We start from the raw sequence: 24,873 nt of genomic DNA, 5'->3' as shown, positions 1-24,873 counted from the left end.
ATCTACAACTTCTAATTTCAACATTTTTTACACAGTAGCTTGCCATTGATACCCAAAAAGTTTTGAGACGATCGAAGAAAATTCCAACGACAAGTTTACGTTTGAATCTGGTGGTTAAGGTGTTTTTTATAGAAAATTCAAGATGGCCGCCTTTTCCCGAGGTCAAAGGTCGACGAAACTCCAGAGGTGATTGTAGACCTACGCTAGGGACATGCGCGTCAAATTTCGTGAAAATCGCTCGAAAAAAAGTTCATTTTTCCATATCGTGTAAAAACGCGAAAAACTCAAAATGGCAGATTTTGGCACAAAATGGCAGCCAAACCGTAGGTCGTGTCGCCATCACGTAATGATTTCAAAACTTTCTTTGGATATACCCGACAAAGTTATCTGGGTTTCGTTAGCCGATTCTTAAAAATAAAATCCGAAAAATTTTTTTTTGCCGAATCAGCACTTTTTTTTGCGACGGTTTTTTGTTTACCACGGCCACATTCCTTTATCGATTTTGTCGTATGTGACATCGTTTTGTTCAGTGTGGGCCAGGGTATCGCATATTTCAGTTTCAGGCTATTCCGATAAAATATGTGCGACCTAGCTAAAATGGCGACGGTTGCGAATTCGCCACGCGCACGCGTTTCAAATTCTACAACTTCTAATTCCAACATTTTGTCCACAGTAGCTTGCCATTGATGCCTGAGAAGTTTCAAAAAGATCGATAAAAATCCCTAGGACGAGTTTTCGTTTGTATCTGTTACTAAAGGTGCTTTTTTTTGAAAATCCAAGATGGCCGCCCCTTACCAAGGTCAAAGGTCAACGAAACTTCTTTGGCAGTTGTAGAATCGTGTTTGTGGCATGTGTATGCAATTTCGTGAAAATCGCTTGAAGAAAAGTGTCGTTTTCCCATATTGTGAAAAAACACGAAAATCGCCATTTCTCTGAGTTCACCACAAAATGGCCGCCAAGCCGTAGGTCGTGTGGCCATCCCATAATGATTTCAGAACTTCTTTGGGATATCTCCAACACGCGTGTTTTGGTTTTGTAACCGTATTTCGAAATATTTTTTTTTGGCCCCATAAGCGATTTTAGGCCCATTCATTTTTTTTACGGGAACGCTCGCCGTGATGTCATCATCGTGGGGGGGGTGATGTTCTCTTTGCCGAAAATTCATTTTCAATTTATCCTAGGTGTGTGCCAATTTTGGTGAGTTTTCGGGTATGTGGCGGGGGTCAAATTTGCGATCTACGGATCCGTTAGAAACGGGAAGAATAATAATTAAAGCCGCAAGCGGCGTTGTATGGCCCGCAGACGCAACCCGCCTTCCACGCCCAATTCTACGCACCACCGCCCTCACCGCCCACTTTTGATAATGGCTAGTCAAAACTGCATATGCTAATTATGCTAACTATGCTAGCAATGCTAATGTGGCTAAAAGTGCTAGCATAGCGATCAGCATCATCAACTGACTCAGAAAAACACATTACCTAAAATGCTAATTATGCTAACTATGCTAGTAATGCTAACATAGCTAAAATTGCTAGCATAGCGATCTGCATCATCAACTGACTCAGAAAAACACATTCCTCCATTGGTGAGAGCTACATGTCATAAGTTGATAAAAAAACCACTTTTTCCAAAATGGCGGCTTTTCTGTTGATTTTATCTCCATAGCAACCATTTTATGTTTTGGTACCCTCGGGAGGACGAACAGATTGACGTCAGTTTCGGACAAATCGGTAAAAGTAAACTTTTTGTTGTCCTTAGCAACAGTGGTTTTATGCTAACCACGCCCACATTCCTTATATGTCCATATCCAGTGTTTTTCAATGTATTCAGTTTCAGGCATTAATGCATGCATTCAATTTTCATTGTATTGTATTGAAATACATGGGAGTTATAATACTGCGCCACTTTGCTAGCTCGCCACACGCACGCCGTTCAAAATCTACAACTTCTAATTCCAACATTTTTTCCACAGTAGCTTGCCATTGATGTCAAAAAAGTTTCGAGACAATCGATGAAATTTCCAACGACAAGTTTACGTTTGAATCTGGTGGTAAAGGTGTTTTTTATAGAAAATTCAAGATGGCCGGCTTTTCCCGAGGTCAAAGGTCAACGAAACTCCAGAGGTGATTGTAGACTTACGCTAGGGACATGCGCGTCAAATTTCGTGAAAATCGCTCGAAAAAAAGTTCCTTTTTCCATATTGTGTAATAACTCGAAAAACTCAAAATGGCAGATTTTGGCACAAAATGGCCGCCAAACCGTAGGTCGTGTCGCCATCACGTAATGATTTCAAAACTTTCTTTGGATATACCCGACAAAGTTATCTGGGTTTCGCTAGCCAATTCAGAAAAAAAAAATCCGAATTTTTTTTTTTTAGCCGAGTCAGCACTTTTTTTTGCGATCGTTTTTTGTTTACCACGGCCGCATTTCTTTATCGATTTTGTCGTATTTTACATTGTTTTGTTCAGTGTGGGCCAGGGAATCGCATATTTCAGTTTCAGGCTATTCCGATAAAATATGTGCGAGCTAGCTAAAATGGCGACGGTTGCGACTTTGCCACGCGCACGCGTTTCAAATTCTACAACTTCTAATTCCAACATTTTGTCCACAGTAGCTTGCCATTGATGCCCGAGAAGTTTCAAAAAGATCAATAAAAATCCCTAGGACGAGTTTTCGTTTGTATCCGTTACTAAAGGTGCTTTTTTTGAAAATTCAAGATGGCCGCCCCTTCCCAAGGTCAAAGGTCAACAAAACTTCTTTGGCAGTTGTAGAATCGTGTTAGTGGCACGTGTATGCAATTTCGTGAAAATCGCTTGAACAAAAGTGTCGTTTTCCCATATTGTGAAAAAACACGAAAATCGCCATTTCTCTGAGTTCGCCACAAAATGGCCGCCAAGCCGTAGGTCGTGTGGCCATCCCATAATGATTTCAAAACTTCTTTAGGATATCTCAAACACCCGTGTTTTAGTTTCGTAACTGTATCTTGAAAAAAAAAAAATCGGCTCCATTTGAGATTTCGGCCCCATTCATTTTTTTTACGGTTTTGCCGACTGTGAGGTCATCGGGTTTGGGGGGGGGGCGTTCACTTCGCCGAAAATTCATTTTGAATTTATCCTAGGTGTGTGCCAATTTTGGTGAGTTTTCGAGTATGTGGCGGGGGTCAAATTTGAGCTCAAAGACGCAGTAAGAAAGAAGAAACGTAATAATAATTAAAGCCGCAAGCGGCGTTGTATGGCCCGCAGACGCAACCCGCCTTCCACGCCCAACTCTACGCACCACCGCCTCCATGCCCAAATCTACGCACCACCGCCTCCCTCACCGCCCTCACTGCCCACTTTTGATAAAGGCTAATCAAAACGGCATTTGCTAATTATGCTAACTATGCTAGCTATGCTGATTTGGCTAAAAGTGCTAGCATAGCGATCAGCATCATTAACTGACTCAGAAAAACACATTACCAAAAATGCTAATTATGCTAACTATGCTAGTTATGCTAACACAGCTAAAAGTGCTAGCATAGCGATCAGCATCATCAACTGACTCAGAAAAACACATTACCTAAAATGCTAATTATGCTAACTATGCTAGCTATGCTAATGTGGCTAAAAGTGCTAGCATAGCGATCAGCATCATCAACTGACTCAGAAAAACACATTCCTCCATTGGTGAGAGCTATATGTCATAAGTTGATAAAAAAAAACACTTTTTCCAAAATGGCGGCTTTTCTGTTGATTTTATCTCCATAGCAACCATTTTATGTTTTGGTCCCCTCGGGAGGACGAACAGATTGACGTCCGTTTCGGACAAATCGGTAAAAGTAAACTTTTTGTCGTCCTTAGCAACAGTGGTTTTATGCTAACCACGCCCACATTCCTTATATGTCCATATCCAGTGTTTTTCAATGTATTCAGTTTCAGGCATTAATCCATGCATTAAATTTTCACTGTATTGTATTGAAATGCATGGGAGTTATAACAGTGCGCCACTTTGCTAGCTTGCCACGCGCACGCCGTTCAAAATCTACAACTTCTAATTCCAACATTTTTTCCACAGTAGCTTGCCATTGATGCCCAAAAAGTTTTGAGACGATCGAAGAAAATTCCAACGACAAGTTTACGTTTGAATCTGGTGGTTAAGGTGTTTTTTATAGAAAATTCAAGATGGCCGCCTTTTCCCGAGGTCAAAGGTCGACGAAACTCCAAAGGTGATTGTAGACTTACGCTAGGGACATGCGAGTCAAATTTCGTGAAAATCGCTCGAAAAAAAACTCAATTTTCCATATCGTGTAAAAACGCGAAAAACTCAAAATGGCAGATTTTGGCACAAAATGGCCGCCAAACCGTAGGTCGTGTGGCCATCACGTAATGATTTCAAAACTTTCTTTGGATATACCCGACAAAGTTTTCTGGGTTTCGTTAGCCGATTCTTATAAATAAAATCCGAAAAAAATTTTTTTTGCCGAGTCAGCACTTTTTTTTGCGACGGTTTTTTGTTTACCACGGCCACATTCCTTTATCGATTTTGTCGTATGTGACATCGTTTTGTTCAGTGTGGGCCAGGGTATCGCATATTTCAGTTTCCGGCTATTCCGATAAAATATGTGCGAGCTAGCTAAAATGGCGACGGTTGCGAATTCGCCACGCGCACGCGTTTCAAATTCTACAACTTCTAATTCCAACATTTTGTCCACAGTAGCTTGCCATTGATGCCTGAGAAGTTTCAAAAAGATCGATAAAAATCCCTAGGACGAGTTTTCGTTTGTATACGTTACTAAAGGTGCTTTTTTATGAAAATTCAAGATGGCCGCCCCTTCCCAAGGTCAAAGGTCAACGAAACTTCTTTGGTTATTGTAGAATCAGGGTCTTGGCATGTGTGTGCAATTTCGTGACAATCGCATAAACAAAAGTGTCGTTTTCCCATATTGTCAAAAAACACGAAAATCGCCATTTCTCTGAGTTCGCCACAAAATGGCCGCCAAGCTGTAGGTCGTGTGGCCATCCCATAATGATTTCAAATCTTCTTTGGGATATCTCCAACACGCGTGTTTTGGTTTCGTAACTGTGTTCCAAAATATTTTTTTTTGGCCCCATAAGCGATTTTCGGCCCATTCATTTTTTTTACGGGAACGCTCGCCGTGATGTCATCGTCGTGGGGGGGTTGACGTTTTCTTTGCCGAAAATTCATTTTCAATTTATCCCAGATGTGTGCCAATTTTGGTGAGTTTTCGGGTATGTGGCGGGGGTCAAATTTTGCCTCAAAGTGGAAGAAAGAAAGAAGAAGAATAATAATGAAACGAAGCAGAAACAATATAGAAGTTTTTGCAGTCAGGTGGCCTATGTATTTCAATGCGGCCTGTCTTTTACTATAGGCTGGGCATGTCTTTTTGGCTTTAAACCCGTCTTTTGAGGGCTTTTTGGGGCTTTTTTGTGTTTTTGTCGTCATTTTTGCGACTACAATTTTGTCGTTTGTGCGGGGGTGTTGTGCGTGTGTGTGTTTATTTTTGTTCCGTTACACAATTGTCGTGTCGTTGTGTGCTTTGGGCGACTTTTGACCCCATTTTTTGGCGTTTTGACGCGTTTTTTCGACGTTTTGGACTTTTTGGGCGTTCGACCCTCGTACCAGTTACAATATGGTCCTTGCAGTCTATGACTGCTGCGGGCCATAATAATGAAACGAAGCAGAAACAATATAGAAGTTTTTGCAGTCAGGTGGCCTATGTATTTCAATGCGGCCTGTCTTTTACTATAGGCTGGGCATGTCTGTTTGGCTTTAAACCCGTCTTTTGAGGGCTTTTTGGGGCTTTTTTGGCTTTTTGTCGTCATTTTTGCGACTACAATTTTGTCGTTTGTGCGGGGGTGTTGTGCGTGTGTGTGTGTATTTTTGTTCCGTTACACAATTGTCGTGTCGTTGTGTGCTTTGGGCGACTTTTGACTCCATTTTTTGGCGTTTTGACGCATTTTTTTGACGTTTTGGACTTTTTGAGTGTTCGACCCTCGTACCAGTTACAATATGGTCCTTGCAGTCTATGACTGCTGCGGGCCATAATTAAAGCCGCAAGCGGCGTTGTATGGCCCGCAGACGCAACCCGCCCCCACGCCCAACTTTACGCACCACCGCTGACTTCACCGCCCTCACAGCCCGCAAATTAAAAGCTAGTCAAGGCTGGATTTGCTAATTATGCTAACAATGCTAACTATGCTAATGTGGCTAAAAGTGTTAGCATTGCGATCAACATCATCAACTGACTCAGAAAAACACTGTATCTAAAATGCTAATTATGCTAACTATGCTAGCTACGCTAATGTGGCTTAAAGTGCTAGCATTGCGATCAGCATCATCAATGGACTCAGAAAAATACATTACCTAAAATGCTAATTATGCTAACTATGCTAGCTATGCTAATGTGGCTAAAAGTGCTAGCATAGCGATCAGCATCAACTGACTCAGAAAAACACATTACCTAAAATGCTAATTATGCTAACTATGCTAGTTATGCTAACATAGCTAAAAGTGCTAGCATAGCGATCAGCATCATCAACTGACTCAGAAAAACACATTCCTCCATTGGTGAGAGCTATATGTCATAAGTTGATAAAAAAAAACACTTTTTCCAAAATGGCGGCTTTTCTGTTGTTTTTATCTCCATAGCAACCATTTTATGTTTTGGTCCCCTCGGGAGGACGAACAGATTGACGTCAGTTTCGGACAAATCGGTAAAAGTACATTTTTTGTTGTCCTTAGCAACAGTGGTTTTATGCTAACCACGCCCACATTCCTTATATGTCCATATCCAGTGTTTTTCAATGTATTCTGTTTCAGGCATTAATGCATGCATTCAATTTTCACTGTATTGTATTGAAATGCATGGGAGTTATAACAGTGCGCCACTTTGCTAGCTCGCCACGCGCACGCCGTTTAAAATCTACAACTTCTAATTCCAACATTTTTTCCACAGTAGCTTGCCATTGATGCCCAAAAAGTTTCGAGACGATCGCTGAAAATTCCAACGACAAGTTTACGTTTGAATCCAATGGCACAGGTGTTTTTTATAGAAAATTCAAGATGGTCGCCTTTTCCCGAGGTCAAAGGTCGACGAAACTCCAGAGGTAATTGTAGACTTATGCTACGGACATGCGAGTCAAATTTCGTGAAAATCGCTCAAAAAAAAAGTTCCTTTTTCCATATTGTGTAAAAACGCGAAAAACACAAAATGGCTGATTTTGGCACAAAATGGTCGCCAAACCGTAGGTCGTGTCGCCATCACGTAATGATTTCAAAACTTTGTTTGGATATACCCGACAAAGTTATCTGGGTTTCGCTAGCCGATTCATAAAAAAAAAATCCGAATTTTTTTTTTTTAGCCGAGTCAGCACTTTTTTTTGTGATCGTTTTTTGTTTACCACGGCCACATTCCTTTATCGATTTTGTCGTATCTGACATCGTTTTGTTCAGTGTGGCCCAGGGAATCGTATATTTCATTTTCACGACATTCCGATAAAATATGTGCAAGCTAGCTAAAATGGCGACGGTTGCGAATTCGCCACGCGCACGCGTTTCAAGATCTACAACTTTTAATTCCAACATTTTGTCCACAATTGATTGCCATTGATGCCCAAGAAGTTTCAAAAAGATCGATGAAAATTCCTAGGACGAGTTTTCGTTTGAATATCTTACTAAAGGTGCTTTTTTATGAAAATTCAAGATGGCCGCCCCTTCCCAAGGTCAAAGGTCAACAAAACTTCTTTGGTAGTTGTAGAATCGTGTTTGTGGCATGTGTGTGCAATTTCGTGAAAATCGCTTGAACAAAAGTGTCGTTTTCCCATATTGTGAAAAAACACGAAAATCGCCATTTCTCTGAGTTCGCCACAAAATGGCCGCCAAGCCGTAGGTCGTGTGGCCATCCCATAATGATTTCATAACTTCTTTGGGATATCTCCAACACGCATGTTTTGGTTTTGTAACTGTATTTCAAAATATTTTTTTTTGGCCCCATAAGCGATTTTCGGCCCATTCATTTTTTTTACGGGAACGCTCGCCGTGATGTCATCGTCGTGGGGGGGGTGACGTTCTCTTTGCCGAAAATTCATTTTCAATTTATCCCAGGTGTGTGCCAATTTTGGTGAGTTTTCGGGTATGTGGCGGGGGTCAAATTTGAGCTCAAAGGCGCAGATAGAAAGCGGAATAATAATAATAATAATAATGAAACAAAGCAGAAACAATATAGAAGTTTTTGCAGTCAGGTGGCCTATGTATTTCAATGCGGCCTGTCTTTTACTATAGGCTGGGCATGTCGTTTTGGCTTTAAACCCGTCTTTTGAGGGCTTTTTGGGGCTTTTTTGGGTTTTTGTCGTCATTTTTGCGACTACAATTTTGTCGTTTGTGCGGGGTGTTGTGCGTGTGTGTGTCTATTTTTGTTGCGTTTTGTTGCGTTACACAATTGTCGTGTCGTTGTGTGCTTTGGGCGACTTTTGACCCCATTTTTTGGCGTTTTGACGCGTTTTTTTGACGTTTTGGACCTTTTTGAGTGTTCGACCCTCGTACCAGTTACAATATGGTCCTTGCACTCTGTGAGTGCTGCGGGCCATAAAAATGCATGAAACCAGAAAAAAAATAAAAGTCAAAACAAATATGAGCACAAATATAAACACAAAAATGATAAAGATGTGTTCAAGTGATAGACAACACACCTATACATACACACACCCGCACGCACGCACACACACCCGCACGCATGCACAAACACACACGTCAATCTAAAAAATGCATGAAACCAGAAAAAAAATTGAAGTCAAAGAAAATATGAGCACAAATATAAACACAAAAATGTTAAAAATGTGTTCAAGTGATAGACAACACACCTATAAATACACAAACACAAGCAATGCACGCACGCACACACACGCACACACACCCAAAAGTCAATCTAAAAATCACAAAAATGTTAAAAATGTGTTCAAGTGATAGACCACACACCTATACATACACGCACGCACGCATGCACCATATATACAGTATACAAGTATATTTTCCTCACATTCATACTAAGGCTCAGCATGCGTTAAAGATGTGACTGTGAAGCTATGAATTCCTCCATCACCATTTTGTCAATAAGTGTTTTGTGTGGGAAGCAGGAGGTCTGCCAGGCATGAATAAGAAGAAGAGGGAGGGAAAATATGGGTTTGATTTGGAATTTAGAGAGAAAATCCATCAAGATTTGCTCAACAGGTGCATCTGTCAAGCGTGTGGCGACACACAAAGTGGACTGCATAATCATATTCTCTGGATGAAGAAGGGTGTGTGAGCATGTATATTCCTGTGCATGTACACGGCCATTGCACTTGTTGCAAAAGGCGAAAACAACATTTATATTCATTTCTGAAGCACCTCAGACTTTTTCAACACACAACAAAACAAAAAAAGGTTTGTAAAATGTTTGCTTTAAGAATTATTTTTACATCTAACAGAAAAATACTTTCAAATTGTTATTACTTTTTTGAAAAAGTCATTTTTAAAATACTGAAATGAGGTAAAACAAGCAGTAAACATTATTGAAAAGCAGTTTCCCATTGAGACAAGGACATAACATGACAACTAAAAACTAAAATATGCAAAGTTGACATTACAAACATTTAACATTGGTAACATTATTGATAAATAACGTTTTTTTTATCAAGGCTGTCAGACAGAAAAATACATTAAGGGATTACAGCTTGTGCCACATTTTTTCAAAGCAATAATTAAAAAAACAGAAGGTTCCAAACAATTCCACATCTAAAATCTAATTTAATGTAACACTGTGCAATAAAAGTTGGGTGGACAAACTAAAGTAACAGACGCTTTAAGCATTTATCAATATCTTACCAGCAGAAAGTGAGTAGCAAGCAAGCAATGCAATAATGTAAGACATTACTTAGTCTAACTTTGAAATTTGCAACCACACATCTTCACCCACAATAAGTATGCACACTTCTTGTATCACAAAACTGATGAGACTAACATAGTGTAGAAAAATTATTTAAATCTGAACTTTTTAAAAACATGTACAAAATAAAAATAAAGGTCATTATTACTGGCTTTTGAAGGACACAACAGGCGTTGTTCCACTTTGTCTGTGTAGTAGAAGAGCTTTGGACTTTCTTATAACTTTCTGGAGGTTTCATTGGGTATAGCATCACAGAAATATAACCGTTTTTTCTATGTATATATCCCTTTATATTGAAACTTTCTAACAAGACCGCAGAGGATCCATATAAGGCTTTTTTTTTATCTTTCAGTGGTTGAGTTTTAGGTTGCTTTGACAGTCACAAAGGAATAATTCAGTCAATTGCAATGAAGCTGGACCACTTAATAGTGCATGAGTTGAGTTGTAGGCCTTTCTGTGTAACATAGCTGTTAGTGAACTGTCAACCTAAGTGGTTAAGCGAGTATGGACTTCTAGTTGTAGTTCATGTTTGCTTTGTCTCTGCTTGCATTGAAAAGCAATGAATGTCATTCAGTTGTGTTTTTATGCTTTAACAGTTCACTCAAAAGAAGGAAGGGCCTCTTAAAAAAAAAAATATTAACCATCAACCTCTTCTGTACAGAGCAAAGCCATATGTCTTCCACAGTGTAAAGTCATCAAACAGAGCATTTTAGAGCTGGCCTCATACAATGCCCTCTCTTCATGCCCCACAAGTCGGAGCCTGCCATTCTCAGCTGGTGTAATGGTGCAACGGTGCTTAGATAAAGAGGTCATTAACCTCCCTCTCACCTTAACCCTCTGCTGGATTAATGCATGACCTAACACAAGCCATTACAACCAGTCACATACAGGATATGTATTTAGAAGAAATGAAGCATCTGCACATGCTCATTGTACCGCTTTATTAAAGCAAATTCACAGGAAACAAAAATGTGAAGCACTCAAGCAAGGATTCCATATAAGACTGGATGCACTAATGGAGATGAGATGACCAAGCAGGTCTGAAACACACAGTAGGAACACAGATTTCAATTTACTAAATGCATCCACAAACCACTGTGAGCACTTATGCTGGCATGTATTTTCAATTTGGCTGTGAATTTACAAAAAATATTATCATCTCTGTATTCAGGGCCTTTTTTACATTAACGTGAATGTGAAGCTGCTGTTTATTACCTAAAAAAAAAGGTCCTTTCATGTTTTGCAAAGCTGTGGTACATAAAAGAAGTTGCAAATCCTCCACAGCTGAGCTTAAAATACAGGGGGAAAAAAACAAAACCAACATAGTTTAGAACTACAGACATGGAGTCATATATTTATGCACATTTGATTTCAACCAAACAAAGTGCATTATAACAACCCAGCCATGTCCATTTTAGTAGGACCTCTTGAATGCAAACCTAGTACTATACCATGCGCTGATTGTTGCCTGAGAGCTTTTAAAATATCTATGTCTTCACAACTTCTCTTTAATTTGTGTTTTTTTTTGTTTTACAGCATTATCTATACGAGTACAACAAAGTAAATATATAGAAAAAAAAACATCTCCTCTGTATTCAGTATATTTTTATTATAGCTATGTGCTTCTGCATCTATACAGACACCTTGCTGGCTTAGAAACTCACCGGAATATGCTCAAAAAGCTGTTACTATGTTTTGAAAGAACACCAAATAAAATATAAATCAACTAGGGGGAAAATATGTTGCTTGTGTCAGATGGTTTGATGTGCAGAAACCAAAAAAGAAAAGAGGAAGACGGAACAGTGTGAACAAAGTTGTGTGCAGATGCATAGGTATGTGTGCAGACCTGTATTTGTTCACACAAATGCAATGCATTCCTGACAATTTGTCGTACAAGTATAGTTCCCGTCGCTGATCCCAACTTCACGAGAGCGCATGTAGCTATAATCTAAATTCTATTAAAGAATAAATATTAGCCTCTTGAAAAAGAGATAGAAAAAACACCAAAAGCATGAAAACTCAATGCAAAAGGTTATAAAACAAATTAGCATGGTTGAAAGCAGTGATGAAAAACAGAGCAGGCATCACCACTAACCCCTCCAAAAATAAAACACACGCTCACACTTATATCTATCTACAAGACGAAGATTCAAATTCAACTTGATAAAGCCTCATTTCTTAATAACTAAAGCAAATAAATACAAACCTGTGGCTGGGACTAAAAAACCAAGAACTAACAAGGTCCCCCCATATATGCTGTAAACCACCTGCTCCTTTACACTATTCATACTAATTCTAAGTACAAACCTGCATCTAAATTGAATTGTGAGAAAATGATTTTGATAGGTAACCGGGACAAAAACCTCAGGATCATGACCTCATGTTTTAGTAATACAATTGTCAGTTGGCAAAATGCTGTTATCCCAAGCAACTTTTCAAGCAACCAGTTCATTGGTGTACATTGGTGTAGAGTTAAAATGTCCTGAGACTTGAAAAAGTTGTGGGTTTGAATCCATGTCCTGGTAATATTGACTAAAAAGGAATTATGAATGGGACCCAGGGTGTCCATGCTCCAAACATCAAGGGTTTCTTCGGTGGTCAAACCACAAAGTTGTTCCTGGACACGCCAGAATACAGTTCAATGCTTTCCCAGTGGATACGGAAAAAGCATTTCACACATTCAGGTGTGTGACAGATAGAGGGACATCAAGTGAGATACTAAGCAAGCAAAGTGTAAGACAGAAAAGAACACAATCAAAATTAAGCACCAGTAAAAATGTCTTTTGTAATAAGATTTTAAGGTCTGTATAGACTTTAAGTTGTATAGGAGGCTGTAGAACAGTTCAGTTTTCCTCGTCATTTAAATATTGAGAGTGATGCCAACTTGGCAAAAGAATAAGGAAAGAGAGTTAAAAAAAGGTAGTTTGTCATCTTTTGCTGTATTTTCTGAGGATCCTAAGTCACCATAAGCTGGCAGAACACAGTGGATGGTATGAGTTGCAGACCTGAATGAGAGTGTTAAGGTAAAGTTAATGTGTCACTGGTTGTCACACACCTGAGTATGCTTCATTTGTTCGCTGGATGTGACACTTGCCTAAGGGAGCGGTGAGCTGCAGTTGAGCTCGGTAATCACTTGGTGTTTTAGCTGCCTAATATGAGGTGATGAGTGCCAGGCCAGGTGGCATTGGGCCTTATTTTTACAGTCATTGGTAAAAGGAGGTTGTAGAATCAATTCCCCCCATCACTCACTCGCTCTTCCCGCCATGCTACTGAGATAGTGGTTAGGAAGGTGCTTTTGAGATGATCATCGTGTAGCTGTGAGGCAAAACTGAGGATAGAACTGCAGAATCATAAACCGATCTCTGAAGCAACTACTTGTTGGTCTACACAGAATTTGCCCAAGTCGGATAAACTAGTGTTGCATACTGACTGTATTTACATACATCAGGATTCGTACACTTTTTAGCGAACCTTTCCAAAACCTGTCCATAACCTTTCACTGAATTTCCAAAACTATTAATAATAATAATAATAATAATAATCCATTTTATTTAAAGTGCCTTTCATGAAACCCAAGGACACTGTACAAACAAAGGTTAAAAATAATCATTAAAAGGACAATAAATATCAAAAGAAAAATCAAAAGTGAATCAGGATGGGAAGGCAGACATAAACAGGTGGGTATTGAGTTTAGATTTGAAAGCTGCTAGACAGTCTATGTTATGGAGATCAGGAGGGAGGGAATTCCAGAGTTTGGGAGGCGAGCAGCTGAAGGCTCTGCTTCCCATAGTGAGGAGTCTGGCCGGAGGAAAAGAGAGCTGAACAGAGGGAATGAGAGGAGGTTTTGAAATGGATGAGGCCGAAGAGATAAGGAGGGGCCAGGTTATGGAGGGCCTTAAAGGTGACCAGGAGGAGTTTGAATTTGATTCTGAAGGTTATGGGAAGCCAGTGCAGCTGGTGGAGAACCCGGGTGATGTGACTGAAGGAGGGGGTTCTGGAGATGATGCGGGCAGCTGAGTTCTAGACCAATTGGAGCTTATTGAAGGTTTTTTGAGGGAGACCAAAGAGGAGGGAATTACAGTAATCTAGATGGGAAGTGACCAGATTGTGAACCAGGATAGAAGCAGAGGGGACAGTGAGGGAGGGGCGTAGACGATTAATGTTAGGAAAATGGAAATGGGCTGACCGAGCAATGTTTTTGATGTGGGACTGAAAAGATAATGAGCTATCTAGGATGACACCCAGAGTCTTCACCTGAGTCAGCCTGTATGCAAGAAGCCTGCAAGGAATCTGCAAGAAGCCAGCACACACTTTTCCCTTGGGGTGGGATTAAAAAAAGAAGAAATATTCTGTACGACACGCTTGTTTTCACATACTTCAACCTTACTTTAGCCATGCATTTTCATAGGTGTTTGCTACGACCTGTTGCTAGCAGCTAGCCCGCCAAATAATATGTACATGAACACTTTTTCTCTACGGGATCACCAAGTGGTAAACAGTCTTGCTGTTTTGTGCAGGGAACCTGCATGCCCCGAACAGATTTGTCAATTTTTCGCCTGCAGACAACTTTTATCAAGCCGTAAAGGACTGGGTAAGGCTTTGAATTGACTTGACTAGGGCTTTTATTCAGGCTTTAATAAAAACATAATGGTTTCTCATAGAAAATTAACAAACTGTTGTGAAGAAAAACAGTAAATGTACAAATTGTAATTATTTTTTTTTAAATATTCAGAATTTATCTAGATTTTAGAAGACCACTACAGTAGATGGGATCCATGGCTGCTTGCGCTTCAGTGTTTCTAATACTCACTAAGTTTCTTTGCAGCATCCAAAGCATCTGAAGCTGTGTCGGCAACGTAGAAGCGTTGTACTGCCACACCATGTTCTTGCATCAGCTTCTTGCTCTGGTACTCCTGTAGATTCAGCCATCTCCTGGGATTCAGCCAGGTGCACTGTGAGAGGGGAACAAAGTAGGGTAAGGGTTTGACGAGCAAGTGAATGGGGAATGTGGGAATTAAAAGAGTTTACAATGGTATCTCTCTTAGCTCCATATAAAGAGGATGTTTTTCTTCTCCTCAACAACACAGCAGAATCTGACTTTACTGTTGAGACATTTCCCATTGCACAACTCTAAAACATGCCTACAACCTGTTTTGAAATGTACATTCAACACTTTCCTCGTCTTCCCCATGCTATGAACTCTTTTTTTCTTTAATGAGGCAGGTAGTTGAGTCTTAGCTGCAGGACAGCTCGGAAGCAGTTTGCTCCATCAGTAGACACCAGCCCTGTCAGCTCCAGCTGTTGTTGCTATTAAAAAGAAATTGGCTTTTTAATGTGAAAGAGAGACGCACAGAGGGAGAACCAGGCTGCATGAGAGACAGACTCCCAGCACAGGTGTGCAAGTGCAGGAGGACAAATAACCATGTGTGCATGCATGCAAATGTTTTCACAACCAAGGCGTTCCGGGAGTTATTAAGAAAAGAGGGAGCATTAAATTAAACGAAAACAAGGACTATGAGATGAATTCAGAAATAGCATGTAAATTATATTCTAGTAATTGTATTTCTTTAACAACTAGAATACATACAAATAGGAACACAATTGATTTCACTTATACTGACAATGTCAAGATACAATAGTCTTAAAAATTCTGATTGTTGTGCCAGCAATGACTTCACAAGGACACGGCTATTTAATAAGGTAAAGCATACACAGAACTAAGTGGATAAGAAAATGTTTCATTGTGATATAGGAGAGATTAGGACAAGCAAAATCTCCTAATCTGCTCCATTAATTAGGTCGCAGCAAAGTGTGACAACTTTGGAAACAGAAGTCTAAGCACTTTGCAAACTGAAAAGGTTAAAAGCTCACGCAGGAAATATGAAGGACATTTCCAAACTATTTTGAGTGCAATAAAAACGATTATATAATAGATGAAAGCATTTAGGACTGCCTTAAATCCTATCATAAGTATTGATGTCTGAACCAGGAGTTTGAAAAGAAGTACTTAAATGTTCCTGGTAAATTCTTTGTGCTCCTTAAGGTTCAGCTTCTTTCATTTCCATTATGATAACATTATTTTTCTACAGTTAAATTAGAAACCATTTCAACGGAAGATGATGTAAAATATAACCCAGTTTTCAACATCACAACCTTTTATAAAAAAGATCATAGGTAAAACTGTAATCCGTAAAATCAGTCATGTCCAACTGCTGTCCTTGAGGGCTGGTGTCCTACTTCTGTTCCTGAATTTCCTGTACTACTGATAACCTGTGTCAGGTATGTGCCTCCATTAAGATACTGCAATGATGGGAGGAGTTGTTAGGGAGGGGCTGATAAACCCCCAAACTAGGCCATAGTTTGAGTTTTCTTCTGACTCTTTAATGAAAATGTCAAACTAGCCTCACTGCTTAATGACACCAACACTGGATCCCTTGTGACAACGTAAATCACAACCCAAAAAGCACCACAGATCCAAAAGTGTGAAAAGGGCACTTAAGATCACACCTCGAGGATTATATGTATTTGAAGAATAACTAGGAACCAAATGAACAACTCCTGACCTTAACAGTTTCTCAGCTCAGAAACCAACTCAGAAAGTGGGACTTATAGTCCTTTGAAGAGGTGGGCAACAGTTACTCTGTTAAATAGGAAAAAATTGAATGGATGTCATTGCCATTGAATGTCATTGGTTTACAGATATACTAGGGCTTTTACAACACTGCATTTCATCAACATGGCTATAAAATTGGAGTTGGATTTCAGCTGAGAACCGTTGACCTTTGTCTAGAAGGTTGCAGGCTTAGTTCCTTTCTTCCCCACATCGTCCAAAGGCAAGGCACTGAACCCAACATTGCTCCTGGTGGTCCGGTCAGCGCCCTGCCTGGCATTAGTGTGCTTGAGTGAATGAGGCTTATGACTGTAAATTACTCTAGGCTTTAGTGATGGTACAAAGGTAGAAAGGTGCTAGATAAGCATACACCATTTACTCTTAACATTTTCAAAGTAATATAGATATATAATGATCATTAGCAAAGTTAAAGTTTTAATCCACTACAGAAAGTACTTTTTACACAAAATTCCAAAATTTCTCCTTCATTTAGCTCTTTATATTAATTTACTGTTTCTAAAGACTGCAGGACCACAATTTGGTTTTATCACTCAGACACAATAAAATAAAACTAAAGAAATTATATCAACTTACTTGACAGTGAACCAAAGGTTTGTGTTCGATAAATGGACATAATTAACAGTTTACATATTTCTGCTGGAAATTAATCAGAAATGACCTGCTTAATATAGCAAAACCAAGGTTTCATTGTTGGAGTAAGATTCAGGGAGTGGTGTCAATTAAATTCAATTTTATTTGTATTGCCCAAATTCAAAACAACAAAAAAATTACATCTCACTTAACATAGACTTAAAAGGTTTTCAGAATGCTTGCAAAAAAAAACAACATCATGAACATTCAGTTCTTCCAAAATGAACTCACCTACAAAATATCAAAATATCATTTAAATAACCCTTGATAAATGTGATCAAAATTCAAGCTAAAACCTCAATGCTATTATGTGCAAAATAATGCCTCTGTGTTTTTTTTAATGATACTAAAAAATGATTAATAAAAACCTAATTTGAATTGAAGAAAAAAACCCAGAAGATTATGTGAATCTGCTCAAATTGACATCAAATTAACTAATGTATGGCAGTTACCTTGTATCACCTCATCACCTGCTAAAGTTTCTCACCTTTTACCCTTAAAGTTTCAAGTACATCTCACCTAACTCACCCTGCAGCCCTGCTGTGTTTTTCTCCTGAATGAAGCGAAAGACGCCATGCTGGGGCAGAAGAGAGATGCCTGGAATATTAACTGCTGAGGTGTTATAACACTGTCATTGTTCCATTCTGTGGCAGCAACTGTTTGTGTACGAAAGGAAAACAACTCAAATATCTCACCATATATTTGGATTATCAAGAAAATAGCAAAAAAAAACTAATTTTGATGTTATAAGCATGTTTGCTGCTATGATAAAATACTTCAAAGTTTCCAAAAGGATGCAGAGAACACAAATATAAAAGACATGAGTGATAGTTAAGAAGCCAGTTAGAACATTGACCATAACTCCTTCATTTTATATTATTCAGTTGGATCTGGATCCGTCCTTCCTCCATAAACCTGCATCTGCGCACATTTTTACCACAACTGGACTCGCTCGAGCAGGTGTAGGGTTTTTTTTTTTTTTATTTTGGCAAAAAACAGCATACCGGTAATCACAATTAAAAGAACACTGGGAACACTTTTAAAATAGATCAAAAGATGACTGGATAGGGTCTTTAAAGATCAGGTAAAACTAATTAAATGTCAATTCCCTTTGCTTGCGTTATTCCCAAAAACTGTTCCTCTTATTGCTTAAAATATAATCAAGTAAGTAAATTGTATTTATATATCACAGACAGAATGCTAAACTGTTAGCTGAAATAGCTGTAAATGCAGAAAATCAAACAGAAAAAAAGCACCCATCATCATATAAAGCAGAAATAACAGCCAAAAATTTAGAATTGGACAAACAATATGGCTAAAATTACTACAATTTGGTCTATTATTGTTTAAGAAACCAATTAGCTGTTTAATCTAGCCGAACTAGTGATTGCCACTTAGAGTCAGTCTCGAAATACTAAAAATTACATGTATCTCAAGTTTTATTTGCCATACAGATCCCTATGGTGAAGACATTAAATTGAGGAAATATTGGTCAAATTCAATGTAATGGTTATAAGATGGAAAAATATAACTTTTTTTTTTTTTTTAATCTAACAATAGAACATACTACGGAGCCCGTGTCCTGACATGGAAAAAATAAAATATATCTCATTCCCACAAATTAATATCTTGCTCCCACAAATTAATATCTTTTTATTTTATTTTTTCCATGTCAGGACACGGGCTCCATAACATACATTGGTTTAGTCAATTTGAAAACATGCATTTTTGGGAGGCTGGTATGTAGTTTTAGACCTTAGCAAGCTCTGATAGCTAACCCAAGAGGATAAGGTCGTTGTTGTTTTTTAAATGTAGAATAACAAAAAATTACAAAATCAACTACTCTTATGCCACTAAAAGAGCTATATAGGCTACTATTATAAAATAGTCGTTAATAATTACTAATGACGTGGAAAATAGCATAGTCACTGATTGCTTTATAAAGAGTAGGTTGATTTTCAACACTTTTGTTCGTGGTTACCTTAGAAAGTAACTAACTAATGAGAAGCCCAAACCAGACAATGTGACTCCCTGAGAACAATGAAAAGAAGTGAAAAGAAGCTATACAGCTATACAGACTTCCCAAAATAACAACTGCTTATTGGAGAAGTCAGGTGGGGCCTGAGGTGCCCCCCCTGGCTCTGCCAGTTAACTGAGGCAAGACACCAGAAAATGGAAAGAACCTAGGGCAATGCAAGAACCAAACTTACAGACAGCTTGTATCAAAAAGGTGATTTTTTTTTTTTTAGTTCCAAAAAGAAAATGTAACTTCACATTCAGGCAGCAAGGGACTCATTATGAAATGCATTTTTTTGCTTTATAACTGTTAGCTTAAGTTTTTCCTACTTCCTAAATATGTTGCTTTATCATATCATATTCAAACATAGGTGCTAAGACAGAGCAGGTTTATAGCTAAGTTGATTAAGGTATGAGGTTAGGAACATTTTCATGAAGAGCAAGATTTATTTTATCTCCTTTGTGAAGATGTGTGTGCTGCTCAGCTCCACAAATTGTGAGATATATGCAACACTGTTGAGCAGCTTTTTTTGCAAATAACAAAAAGGATCTTTCAGACAGAGATCTAAGCATCTCCTTTTACCATTATCCCTCTGCTTCGCACACTCCTGCAATAGCACTAAAATCCCTTCCAGATTCCCCCATTATCAAAACAGGCATGGCTGAATCTCTTTCTGTCATCACCAAAAGTGACAAGTGACTGACCGCGAACGCAAAAATGATGGATCATTTGACTGCAGTCTTCTTAATGGCTGCAACGCTTTTCTGACTTCAGATTGCAGAAAGAAACAAAACAAATCTCTTCAATCAGCATTACAAGCAAAGATTTCATTTTCACTTGTCCCACTCAGAGACAGTTTTACCCATGTTATGCCGAGTTCTGACTGCTGGCTGAATGTTATTTCTTCTATTAAAGCTAAAAACATTGTTGGAAGAAAACAGACTCTTAGAGGTGACTTTGCGTCCATCAATTATATTTCTGACCATAGGTGCTTTCTGAACTTAAAAGGATCTTTAAGACTATTGTGATAATGTCATGGCGCAGCACTGACTATACATAGCAAGACACAAATGGAAAGCAGCGATGATAAAAAAAAACATCTCAAGCACAAGAAAATTGAAAGTACAGAAACATAACTAGCTAAAGTTGAATCTGTGGGAGTCCTTTTGCTTATTTTATAAGCTCTATTAAGGTTTATTTCAGACATTAGATAAGGTTAATACTGCTGCCGTCTTGATGGGGACATGAGTAATTTAAGTGCTCCTTGTCTGCACCGGAAGAAAACAGTAAATGGTTAATGACATACTGGCAGCAAAGCAGGCAGCTGGCATGCAGTCCCTAGAAACATTCTCTCTGAAGTGATTATCATCAGTAGGACTCCAGAGACAATTCCAAACAATGCACCTACCAAGCTATTATTCTACTTCTTCTTCATGAACATACAAGAAAAAGATAGAACCCAAACAATGAGCAAGTATTCGCTGAGGTTCTGAGATACAATAAAGTATTCGAGCAAACCCATCTACACACAAAAGCACTCAAGATCATCTTGATGAATGCACCCATGTGGAGAGAAGTGGGGCACATTGGCAGGAGAGTAACAGACTGGCGACAATGACAAATAAAACATTTACTTATTAAGGTAAGAAGTGAACAATGAACACTTCTGAATTTACGGGATTTGAACTCTGAACTGCATCAAGCAAAGTTCAGACAACAGCCTCGTTTTACAGAAGAAGTGATATGCCTTTAAACCAACACTAGTTGGTTTAAAGGCATAGGTATGCGTTCGTGAACACTATCTGTTTTGTGTACATGTTGACATGTGAACATTTTTTGCAGCTACCAGGTGTGTTGATAACATTTGAGTGTGTGCGAACAGGCCCCGCCCTTTTTGTACTACATTTGAACCGTACCGTAATGATAAACAACCAGTAAACCTGTCTGCTCTATGCTGCTTCATGGTCTAACCCCCCCCCCCCCTCTCACTATCACCCCCCCCCCCCCCCTCTAACATCCCTCTCTCTTCTTCCCTTCTTTCCTTTTCCGTCCGGTCCAACACCAAAGATTTTCAAACATGGTTGAAATGAATAAAGTTTGGCCTCAATTACAAAAGGGGTTATTCAGACATACCTTTGGTTTGTCTGAAGATTAATAACCCCTCTTGTTAAAGTAAAATATGTCCAACACAAGAGGCCCTCAGCTCTCATCTGCCTGCCCAGCTGTTGGACAGGACAAGTTAAAAAAAAAAAAAAAAAAAAAGAAGTGATAGGATAGAGCACCAATATATTAAAAGTCAGATAAAAGAAAATCCCCAAAATTGACATTTCAAAAAGAGCCCTGCATTTAGAGTTCATCTGTCTCTTTTGAGGTTTCACCAAATCTGAGTGACTGACAAACCAGGGAAAAGTCAACACAATCTCTTAAGAGTATGCCACCTAAATCTCTTAAGAGTTTTCCCCTTGCGGTTAAATTCGGGACACAAGATTTCTTAACACCAACCTGTCTCAAATGTCTATGAAATAATGATGAATTGATGTAAAATTCATCATAACAAAAGTAAGCCCCGAAAACATTTTGCCCTTTAAAAAGGACCAGCCTGTCTATGGCACAACTCCATAGCGATGCGTTTTTACTTAAGTACACGTCACTGTGTACTGACCCCAACCTGTGCAGCTTGGTAATTCACAACTCACAAAAAAGAAAAGCATCTAAAAAGATAAAAGCATACATTACTAAACTTCAAACAAGTTTTTCAATGTGTGCAAAAAAATCTTTTAATTTTAAGAGTGTAATTTTAAGAAAAAATTATAGACTCAATGGTAGACCAAAATACAACTTTTAGCATTCATTCAATTAACTTTTATTCAACATTTTAAATGTTTCAAAGACATGTTTGCAATGTTTGCAGTGCAATTGTTGTTATAACTTACAACAGAATAGACAATAACGTAAAATGACTAGTATGTATATGTTTGAATTACCAAAAAAACTTGACATGTCTCCACATGAAAACAGAAAAAATGCAATCAGTGAGCAAACACAAGTACCAACCAGCTTGTTACACCTTAATTGAAGCATTTTCAACAATATGGTTCTATTTTAATGGTAATTAAAGTTGCATTTCAAAAAGTTATTACAATTATAGAGACACATGAAGTGGCAATTTAAAAATAAAGAAATAAAATATGCACCCCTTCGTCTTAAAATAAAGTGGTTGTTACAAAGACACATGGAGGGCAAAGTGCTAAGGCAGCAGATGCATCAGATTGCCAAGTCCTTGCTCCAGCTGCACTGAACAGCAAGCACTACTGAAGGACAAAATAAGAGTATATGCTAGACTTAAAAACACTTCTCAGGCTAAACCATATGGCATTCTGCTTAGCACCATGCAACATCAGGACTTCTTGTCCTAAGAGGTTTGAAATTGTCCAGTCTCATATTTGGTTGAGAGTAGAAAGCCCAATGTCAAACTGCACTTGATGTACAAAGTGCCATCATAGTTAGCCAATGAACTTGATGCTTTGCAAAGTCATTTCAACAAATGCCACTACTTTCACTACCCTTCTGTTAAACCTAATGAGTCAATATCCTTGAGTTGTCTTCATCAGTTTGAGAGATTGAAAAAGGGTCAAAATGTCAGTCTATGACAGAATAGACCTGAACCTTTTAGTTATTTATTTGAGCCATAAACTGTAATTTACATAGAAAGGTTATAATGCAGGCGATTACTTGTGATCAGGCACACCAACATCAGCCAGTCAAATCTCCAAATCTATCCTTTAAAAATGTAAAGAGCTAATATAAGTGATCAAATAAGCCTAACATTTCTTGACAAAATACAATAGTTGTATGTAAAAAGTGCAGCTGATTAAGTCAGATTTAATGGAAAAAGTAGCTTAGCACCTGAGTTCTATAGTACTAAAATGTGTATCGTTAGTTTGTGTCTGCTTAAAAAGACGTGTTTATGTCTAAATATGTTACCTTGAATTAAAGTTTCTCAATGAATAATTAACAAGTAACCATATTTTACATAAACACGCATGCATGCTTTTAAAGGCAATAAGATTACGTGTGGTTCTGGTAGTTTATTAAATCTTTCCAGAGTGGAGGAATGTTGTAACCAATAGATGTCTGATTGTATTCATTAAAGGATGAAGTCATTAGATCTCATAAAGTAGACAGCTGGACTAAAATGAGTCATCTGTTTAAGTGACAGCTGGTGTTTATAAAAAAAAAAACTTACTTCCAAACAATATATTACTTTCTCTTTGACAATGCTATTGCTGATTTAAAAAATGATATAGGCCTAAACTTTGCAAAGTTTAATTATTTGAAAATGAACAGACTTGAACAGATTTGTTCGCTTGCTTGATTTGTACAATGCTCATTAGAGTCAAGTGACTGATCTATAGCAAAGTAAGACTTGTGCAAACTAATGGGGCCAAACTCTCCCATGACTACACAGCAGCACTTTAACAAACAACCATAATGCTAAAATGCGTTTTATTGTACACCAAATGACAACTTAATTTTTACCTCCATTCAGAAAAAAATAAAATAAAACACAGACTACATTTTTTCTTTACTAAAAGCTTATAAATAATAAATACATAAAGCTTATTACATTTCACAAACAAATGACCAAAAAATCCTTTTCTCATGGGGGGAAAAAGCAAACACAACTTCACCTAAAGATAAACACCTTTTATTAACCTGATGACAACATTTGTCTCTTTCCAAAGAGTTTTTAATAAAAGGGTTAATAGCAAGGCAAGGACATACAAATGTTCTTTGAAAGTTGTTCCATTTGCACGTGCAATTAGAGCTTTGGCAGTTAGTCATATTTGTTCCTGAAAAACAACCCCACACCATAACACTCACTCCATCAAACTCTACATTTGGCACAGTTTAGTCGAACACCTACCAGTCTCCCGGCAAATCAAAATGAAAGCTAGTAAGTCCTGGTTCTAGTGGTTAGTAAAGGTATAATGATACACGTAGTGGAACCGAGCCGTTTCGGTATAGCAGGTACGGTTCGGTTCACTACTGTACCGTTTCGGTACGTTTTTTCTTTTTTTTCCCGCATATGCATTGTAACAACCCAACTGCTTTCTCTCATAGCGGGGAAATAAGAGCCGAGCTGCTAATTAACTAGCTGCGTTGACCTTCCTTGCTCCATGCTTTACACGCCCTCAAACAGTCTCAGAGAGAGAGTAGACAGAGAAAAAGATTGCTCCATCTCCTTTCCGGCATTAAAACCCATTTATTATGAACACACACGAACAGCTAACAACAACAACCTGACTTCTCTTCATAGCTCTCTCAGTGATGGTGAAGAATTCAACGCACAAGATTTCACACTTCCCATGAGTCTTAGTGGCTATAGGCGGGGCTAACCCCAAGTCGCCACTGTTTTAACTTTGCGCCGAGGCGGAAGTAATGTTAGCCGTGACTTTCCTCCGAGATGCTATTAGGTGACGAACACTTTGGCCGCATTTACACTGCATGGTTCAAGTGACCCAATTCCGATTTTTTCCTCTCATGTGGCACAGATCGGATATGACCGGTGAACGTGTAAGCAGGAAAAAAGCGCATGGATTCCGATTTTCTCATATCAGAATCAGGCCTCTATCATATGTGGAAATAAATCGGATACGAATCGGATACGTG

General features: G+C 38.5%; 1 protein-coding gene across 1 annotated transcript in view; it reads right to left on the bottom strand.

The window, feature by feature from the left end:
• Positions 1-24,873, bottom strand: part of suclg2 (succinate-CoA ligase GDP-forming beta subunit) — a gene marked incomplete in the record, with an annotated part of 109,361 nt that overhangs the window by 74,385 nt on the left and 10,103 nt on the right. The window contains 1 exon segment of the mRNA XM_023954993.1: positions 14,733-14,874. Coding sequence (XP_023810761.1) covers positions 14,733-14,874 — 142 coding nt within the window.

The sequence above is a fragment of the Oryzias latipes genome, chromosome 5 (genome assembly GCF_002234675.1).
Source record: "Oryzias latipes chromosome 5, ASM223467v1".
Lineage (NCBI taxonomy): Eukaryota > Metazoa > Chordata > Actinopteri > Beloniformes > Adrianichthyidae > Oryzias > Oryzias latipes.
The sequence above is the reverse complement of the archived record's forward strand: the minus strand, read 5'-3'. Positions and strand labels throughout refer to the sequence as shown.